The following is an 8936-nucleotide window of genomic DNA, read 5'->3' on the forward strand; positions in this document are numbered from 1 at the left end:
ACCAACCAAATTTTCCTTATACTGTCTCAAAATTTAAAGATAAATTTCCCCAGAGGGTGTGCAATGCATCATAAAATGGCCTTTTTTGAGAGGGGTTGGGGAAGGACTGGGCAGGACGGTGTATTAAATGATACCATGATAGACATGCAGGACTCAGCCAGTCTCTAGAACTTGTACACATTTTGATGACTTAGAAAAACAAAGCAATCATTGCCGACAAGCCTAAAAAGCTTGACATATTTAACACACCTAGGAACTTTTGGTGTGGCAGGAATGCTCTAATTGTACCATGTAGGCCTTTTGAAGAGACAGAGGCTGGTCCTGGGAAGTTTGGGCTGAGCAGCACACGCCAGCCTAACAGAACACAAGCTGGGCTGAACTGAAGGGGCGCCTCACCTTAACACGAGAAAAAGCATGTCTGTGCAAAACAGGGGCTAAACTGCTTTCAGGAAGTCTTTAAATTTGATACAGGCTGGAAAAGGGATTTTTCCTTCCTCATTTGGAGTCCCCTCAAGTTAAGGCAGAACCCATCCACTATAACTGCTGTAGTTAAAAATGCTTTTTGCTTATTTAGTTTTCTCCTCTGAGTTCAAGCGCTGCTGAATTCGTTTGGCATAACTCTGCGCCATGGAGTTAACGATAGACAGGATAAAGTAGCACACCATTGCCAGCACCAACTCCTCAAACAGCCAGGACAGCCAGTTTTCTCCCCCCTGGACTCAATAAGCAGGGACTGAATGCAGAGAGGAACAAAATACAGTAATTACGAGTTGTCAAAAATCCCAAGAACTTTTTTCAAGTGGCTAAAAATCCTTCCTTCAAACAACTCCTGAAAGTAGAAAAATCTGTGCTACGAGAATATTTGGGAGAACCAAAGAGCCATTTGTGGCAGAAGAGGTCCCCAGGAGGCCAGCTTGGTGCTCCGCACACCCGCGCTGCACCGGCCAGAGAAGAAAATGAATCGGGACTCAGACATTTAGAAACAGGGGGTCAATTCTCTAGAGCTAATCCTGTGCTTGTGCCCATGTTGCTTGGTTTCAGAGTTGCTGGATCAATGGCTCTAGGTATTTCAGGTTTAGTGGTTGGAGACCAAAACTTTAGATGGCTTAGTGAACAAGCTGACAAGGACTTGTCCAATTTACAAGACTCGGTGTCTAAGTTGGAAGAATCCCTCGGTTCACTAGCAAAAATGGTTTTACAAAATCGTAGAGGATTAGACCTACTACTACTCAAAGAAGGAGGCTTATGCGCAGCCCTAAAAGAAAAATGTTGCTTTTATGCCGACCATACTGGAGTAGTAAAAGAATCAATGGCTGAGTTTAAAAAAGGTCTAGGACAAAGACAGAGAGGACGCTAAACTCAACAAGGTATTTTTGAATCTTGGTTTAACCGTTCCCCATGGTTGACTACCTTATTGAATGCCTTGACAGGACCACTGATACTTCTGCTCCTCGCAGTGACTATTGGGCCCTGTATAATTAATAGAGTCATAGATTTCATCCGCAACCAAATAGGTAATGTCAAACTGATGATTATTCGACAATATGAAGCCCTGACCACCAACAACTCAGATCTCTAAGATTAGAGATTTCCAACACGAAAAGGGGTAAATGTAAGGCCCAAATAATTTTTTAAAGTTCAAACTCCAGTTAAAAGAGACCACCCACCGGTTTATAGCCATAGGGCTTAAGTAACCCATACTCCAGAAACTCCAGATGGAGTCATAAAACCTCAGGCCTCTGGGCTTAGGACATTCTTATGAAATAGGTTACAATGTTCAGTTAAACCACCCGCTCTCCAAATACCACCGGGACCACAGAGTTAGCTCATAGTTACCCTTTACCTACCCCTTTCTTAGTTTCCTTAAAAAGTCATATATTCAAACCCACCAATTATTTTAAAGGTCATCCTAAAAGTAACCAATGCAATCTGCTTCTGTACACCGCTTGCTCCCTCCCCCTTTTGTGGTTTTTGCCTTTAAAAACTATATCCACCATGCTTTATGGGCGCTCTGTTCCTGCATGTTCAGACCGCCCTGCGTGCACGAGGATAATAAAGCTTGCCCTTTGTGACTTGCATGAGAGACTGACTCTTGGGGCCTTCCTTCACGGCGACTCGACCCTTACACCCCGAAAGTCCCATGGTGGGTCAGGCTCCCACGAAGATCCGCACCCGGAGGGAAGCGTGCACATGCGGGCTCCGAGGGTGCGGGTACCGCAGGGCCGACTGGGGACCGAGGCCGCTGGCTGCGGCGCTGACACCGTCTGTCAGCCCCGTTGTGCTGGAGAACATCGTCCAGGCAGCTGGGTTAGTCGCACAGATGGGAGGCAGCCAGACCGCGAGCTGCCACGACGGGAGGCACGACACTGTGCGACGTGGGCAGCAGCTGCCCTTACACCGACTGCCTGAGCTCGGAGGATGCAACCCGTCCTGGTGGGCAACTCACTGGCGGGGGGGGGGTACGCCGGGGGTCAGACGGTGTCCGGAGGGACAGGCCACCACCGCGGGGCACAACTGCAGCAGGTGGGCGCCTGCCTCTTGCTCTAGAGGCCCTTCCCGGAGCTGTGCTTCCTACGTGAGGAGGAAGCTAGGAAAGTGCCCTTACTCCGTGCCAACCGCTGGCCCACTGGCCGGTGCCAGCTGTGGCTGTGGCCAGCGCGGGAGCGTCTGTGCCGAGATCCACTCTGCAGGCAGCCGAACGCTCTGGACTTCCCTCCAGGGTACAACTGGGGCTGGGAGGCGAAATGTGTGCAGGATCTCCTCGCTGTGAAGGCGACTGGCCCGTCTGAGGATTAAACCCGTGCATATTCACCTGTTCATTCACCCTAAGGTCGACCTGCACCCCAGGTTCTCATGGTACGGAGCAAAGAAACTGCCAACTCGAAAGTCATCAGGGATGCGTTCGTGTCCTTACAAGAACGAATTTCAGGAACAACAGAGGTTAAGAGCCGCATATACATTTATTGAGGGAAAGGAATTTTCTCCAATCCCAGCACTTTAAGGCCGTACTTACCCTGGCCCTCAGCAGCCCAGAAGGACCAGGCGACCTGTCCCGGCTGTCTTCACCCTGGCACCTGCCTATGGGCCTTGGGGTAAGCTGGTCCTCCAGGTGGGGACAGGTGTGCAGCGCCCAAGGCATCTGCCCCTGCCAGCCAGATGCCCCCTCCTGGACAGTGCTGCAGACTGTGCCCGGATGTCCCTTTCCTAGTGTGTGCACAGGTTTCAGTCACAGGGATGCCCCAAAGAAATAATCGGGACACAGACAAAGAAGGTGCTGGTCTCTGCCACCTGCTCCAGCCTCTGACTTCGAAATCTGCTGTCCTCCCAGGCCTAGAAAGCTGTCCTCAGCCAAACGCTCCTCCCCTGCCAGCCTTGCGCTTGCTCAGGGGAGATCCTGTCCCCTCCTGACCTCAGGCTGGAGGGTTCCTTCCGCACAGCTAGAGTGAAGCTGACCATTGGCTTACCCTGTCACACCCTCCTCAGGCTTTACAAAAACCCTTCATGCGCCCAGAAAGGAAGGGAAACAGACTTCCAGGAGTCGCTGGCCTTTCGAAAGGTCGAAAAACATGGGCAGGAGAAAAGTCTTCCCCTGCAGGGCCGTGGTGCTGTCTGGCCTCCCTGAAAACGTGGTCCTTAACCCCAGCTCCTGGCTGACGCCCAGCAGCACCAGCAGGCACCCTTGGCCAGCTCCTTGCATAGAGCACCTCCTCCCCAGCAACCAGACCACTTCTCAAGGCCCATATCCTTAGCCACACTATCCTGCTGAGCCTCCCAAGAAAATGAAATAGGTCCCCAGCTGGGCATGGTGGGCCACGCCTGTCATCCCAGCACTGGGGTGGGGGAAGCTGGGGCAGGAGGGTCCTCGCATGTGGCAGACAATCCTGGGCTACAAAGTGACCTCAAGGCCAGCCTGAACTATACAGTGAGACCCTGCCTCAAAAATGCAGGAGAGAAACACTATTTTCCTCCATTCAAAATATAAAACTGTTACACCCTCAATGCAAAAGTTTTGAAAATAGATCAAACTATAATGATTATAAAAGTCAGTTGCAGTTGTAAGCCATACATGGTGGTCCATGCCTGTGATCCCAGCTCTTCAAGAGGCTGAGGTAGGAAAATTAAGTGTTCAGGTCCTGCCTGGAGTAATTTAATGACCCAGTGAGACCTTCCTCAAAATTAGAATAAATAAAAATGGGTTGAGAATGTGCAAAGGCCCTGGGTTCAGCCCATGGTACTGAAGTAGGTAAGCTGTAATCCTACCCCACAGAGCAGGGTATAGTGGTACATGCCTGTGATCCCAGCACTTGAGAAACTGAGGCAGGAGGACCACAAAGATCAAAGCCAGACTTGATATAGCAAGACCATGTCTAAAAAAAAAAATCCTACCACATAGTTTACCCCTGTTAACATTTCAGTATTTTATTTGTACTAATTATATATTTAGATGAAAAATGCTGTCTACAACTGTTTTATACCCTGTACCTTTCATATCATACAATATATATATATTAATTTCTCAATGTAATTAAGAATCATTTGACAACAATTCTTGCATTGGGAGTTGAGCCCACAGCTTTCATATTGAGCTACAGTGTCAGAGCTTTGTTTATTTTTAATTTTTGAGACATGCAAGATGACCAGCCTGGATAAAACGTGCTGCTTGCCTCGTCAGCCTCCCAGAGTGCTGGGACATATGTTGTCAGCTGTCATGCCCTGATGAAAATGTGATTTTTAAGACTGCAAATGCTCCATTAGTGAGTATTGTCCTGGTGTGGAGTTTTGAGAGGGGAAACAATACAACAGGATGCACACTTTACAGGATAATTCCTACTCCAAGAATCACATAAAAGAGTGCATAAATTAGTGTCCCCACGCTAATGCCCAGGGATTCCAGCTGAGAGCTGGATTCCACCATGTCCTGCATGCGTCCAGTGAAGACCTGTGTAGTGACATGAGCCAGAAGTTTACTGTTCGAGGGAGCAAGGAACGAAAACAGAGCCTAGGGAAACTGGCTCCTCATAATTCCACGCAAGCTGGAGGCGAGGTATGACAGATTCCTGGAGGTGGCACCCTGCCTGTTCCCGCCCTGCCTGTTCTTCCTTTACCTGGGAAATTACCAACGAGTGATACGCAAACTTAGTCTGGTGAATGCCAGAAAGAGATGTAAATAACAGCTTTCATAGAGCAGATTAGTTATGCACATGCCTTGCCATGTTTGTAGCTCTCAGTAAATAAAAGAAGTTTCCGTGGCTCGGGGCTCACTTAGAGAAAAGCTCATCTCAGTGAGACCCCGCGGCTGATTTCACCTAGCCTTGTGGTCATTCTTTTCACAGCCGATTGTTCTACAATACTAGAGACTGTGGCAACAACCCCTACGTGTCCACATGCTACCTAGAGCCCATGACAGTGTCGCAGACAGACATGTTTCATGGATCTGCATTGGGAAGGCCCACAGGTCAGTGGTGGAAGCTAGAAAATCTGTGCCAGCAGGAGGAAGCAGGCTGAGGGGCCTGCCCTGGAGCCAGGAAGCAACATTCAAAGTAAAAAGCAGCGCTCCCCCAAGGGCACCACAGCCCTCATAGGAACAGCGAGGTCCCAAGGTCCTCCTCTAAGGAGAACAGCCTGAGTTCCTCAGGGAAGCCTACAGGACAGGGTCCAGCCAACACCATCTCCAGAAACACCAACAGCTCCAGGGGCCTCTACGAGCTGGGTGCAGTGGCATATTCCTGACAAGCCAGCACTTGAGGCAGGAGGATCACTGTGAGCTCACCGCCACAATGGACTACAACGTGAACTCAAGGCCAGCCGGAACTGCACAGTGAAACCCTGTCTCAAGGAAGCCAAGCAGAACAACGTCAACAGCCTCTACCAGCTCCTAGCAACCTCCTTCCTCACTGTCCAGGTCTGCCTCTCATGCTGCCCACCACAATCCTCAGCTGGGCCTCCCACACCCAGCACCAGCACAGGACAGCAGGGTGTTACAAGCTGAGCACCAGTTGTCAGTCCAACACATTTACTAAATGCAAAAAAGAGAGGGGGAAAAAAACCACAAAGTATTGAGCCTACTGTCACATAGGAAATATGGTTCTCTTCACCTATGGATCTAATGTAGTACAAAATAAAGACAACCATTACATATTTTAAGTGACAATACTTAAGATACCTTAATACTTAAAACACCTTGCTGTTGCTTAAAAGAATCTAAAGAAAATGAATAATTTATTTTGCTTTTCACTTTGTCAGACAAGGTCTTGCTGGGCAGTTCAGGCTGGCCCTGAGCTCTCCTTGCAGCCCAGGCTGGTCTTGAACTCCCAGGGCTCCTCCTGCCTCAGACCCCCTAGGTGTGCGCCACCATCCTGCCTGTTTTGTTGGAGATAGGGTTTCACTCTGTAGCCCAGTTTGGCCGGGAGCTCACAAAGATCTTCCTCCTTCAGCCTCACCAGTGTTGGGATTACAGATATGCACCACTACTGTTGGCTACATTAATTTGTGTGTGTGTGTGTGTGTGTGTGTGTGTGTGTGTGTGTGTTTGCGGAACCAGGGATTGAACTCAGGCCCTTGCGCTTGCCAGGGAAGCACTTATTCTACTGAACCATCTCCCTGGCCCCAGCTACATTAATTATTAAAGAAACCTTAAATTTATTTAGACCAGAGACCTATTTTAAAACAGGCTACAATATGAACACTACATCTCCTCTGCATGTATATTTTCTGGAGAAATAACTGGTATGTCATTTTTATACAATTTATTCTTTAGGCCTAAACTAGGAAAAGTGATCAAACCATTTGGAAAACAAGTTGTAACTGAGACCTTGGTCCTGCCATTGGGCTCTGATACAATGGTCATTCTTGTACGAGGAACAGCTGACACCCTGGGCACAACCCTTATATGAATGGTTTCTCACAACACGATTTGATACATGAATTAAAGAAAACTCCTGTAAGTGTTCCTGCATAATAAATTTCAATATGAATTTCTCCAGTGTGCAATGCCATGCTTTACCCAAAGTAGTGTGAAAATGAAGATTTCCCATGCTCCATATTTACCAAGAATTTCTTCATTTCTATGTTCTGGCATCACACAATGAGTTCTCCCATTATTTACACGGGGTTTCTCTCTCATCTGAATTCTGATATTCTGAGTAAGTGGAAGAACTCAAGCACTTCCACATATATCACATTCCCTATCACGGGAACTCTATCATGTATTTGATTTAATTAACAAACTCCCACACAAACATATGGCCTGAGTACCTTTATTAGGAATTCTTTGTGTGTCAAGATACTTCTATGGACTTAGAGGTTTTACACTGCTTAGAAGGAAAGCTTCTCCTGGTCTCATTCGTGTCTAAGTCACTTCACTCATTCACTTACTGCACTCTCCCTTCTCAATGTGTGTGATGCTCACTGCGCAGAGGCTTGGCCTTAACTGTTTCTACGCTTTCTCCCAAGTGTGATTTATTTCATGTACTTGACAACATCTGTGTGTACTGCATGCATTCACACACTGCTTACATAGTGTTTCAACAGTGTATGTTTCTTCACATCTCTGACAATGACCACATGAGCTGAAGGCTTTGCCACATTACTTCCTACTTACGTTTAATTCCCAGCGTGGTATCTTTCATGTCTTTGACAAACATAATATGTTGTGAGTCTTTCCCACATAATTTATAGACATAGGATTTCTCCGTTCAAGTTCTTTCACGATTCTGACAATTTCGGCCTGTGCTTTCCCACATTGCATAAACAGTAGTGCTCCTCTCCAGTAAGTACACACACGTTTCACATTCTCTGTGTGGAACAAAGGCTTCCCCACATTGACTACATACATAGGATCAATCACAAGTGTGAGTCCTTTCATGCTTTTTCCAACCTGCTCTTCCACTGAAAGCTTTCCCACATTGCCTACACATATAGGGTTTCTCCCCAGTGTGAGTCCGTTCATGACTTTTACAAACAGCACTTGTTCTGAAAACCTTCCCACACTGCTTACATACATAGGGTTTCTCCCCTGTGTGAGTTCTTTTATGCACCTGACAATTATATTGTCTGCTAAAAGCTTTCCCACAGTGGTTACATACATACGGTTTCTCGCCAGTGTGAGTCTGTTCATGATATTTAAAAACAGCACTTGTGCTAAAAGCTTTTCCGCACTGCTTACATACATAAGGTTTCTCCCCTGTGTGAGTTCTCTTATGTACTTCACACCTATACTGCCTGCTGAAAGCTTTCCCACATTGGTTACATACATAGGGCTTCTCCCCAGTGTGAGTAATTACATGTGTTTTATAATCTCTGTGTGCAACATAGGCTTTCCCACACTGCTTACATACATAGGGTTTCTCACCAGTGTGAGTCCTCTTATGTGTTTGCCAACCTGATTTTTTGCTGAAAGCTTTCCCACATTGTATACATACATAGGGTTTCTGCCCAGTGTGAGTCCATTCATGAGTTCGACAAAGACTCCTTGTGCGGAAAAGTTTTCCACATTGTTTACATGCATAGGGTTTCTCCCCAGTATGAATTCTTTCATGGTTTTGACACTTATGAGATGTGCTAAAAGCTTTCGCACAGTACTTACATACATAGGGTTTCTCCCCAGTGTGAGTCCATTCATGTCTCTTAAAATCTGTTTGCCTGACAAAAGCTTTCCCACAGTACTTACAAACATAGGGTGTCTCCCCAGTGTGAGTCCATATATGTATTTCACAATCTCTGTGTCTGACAAAGGATTTCCCACATTGCTTACACACATAGGGTTTCTCAGCATGGTGATTCCTTTCATGTATTTGGAAACCTGCTTTGCTACTAAAAGCTTTCCCACATTGCTTACATACATAGGGTTTCTCCCCAGTGTGTGTCCGTATATGTGATTCACAATCTCTCTGTCTGAAAAAACCTTTCCCACATTGCTTACATACATAGGGTTTCTC

General features: G+C 46.9%; 3 protein-coding genes across 3 annotated transcripts in view; all 3 read right to left on the reverse strand.

The window, feature by feature from the left end:
- LOC101563248 (zinc finger protein 709-like) overlaps nt 1-2292 on the reverse strand; it is a 43681-nt gene extending 41389 nt beyond the window's left edge. The window contains 1 exon segment of the mRNA XM_023706877.1: nt 2173-2292. Within this exon segment, the coding sequence (XP_023562645.1) occupies nt 2173-2292 (120 nt within the window).
- LOC111814145 (zinc finger protein 431-like) overlaps nt 1-8936 on the reverse strand; it is a 629125-nt gene that overhangs the window by 281941 nt on the left and 338248 nt on the right. The gene's annotated exons all lie outside the window — the stretch shown is intronic.
- The window catches only part of LOC101563637 (zinc finger protein 709-like), a 2013-nt gene continuing 392 nt past the window's right edge, over nt 7316-8936 (reverse strand). Inside the window, exon 2 of the mRNA XM_023706878.1 lies at nt 7316-8933. Within this exon, the coding sequence (XP_023562646.1) occupies nt 7839-8933 (1095 nt within the window). The 3' untranslated portion in view covers nt 7316-7838. The remainder of the gene's footprint in view (nt 8934-8936) is intronic.

The sequence above is a fragment of the Octodon degus genome, unplaced genomic scaffold (genome assembly GCF_000260255.1).
Source record: "Octodon degus isolate 3935 unplaced genomic scaffold, OctDeg1.0 scaffold00274, whole genome shotgun sequence".
NCBI lineage: Eukaryota > Metazoa > Chordata > Mammalia > Rodentia > Octodontidae > Octodon > Octodon degus.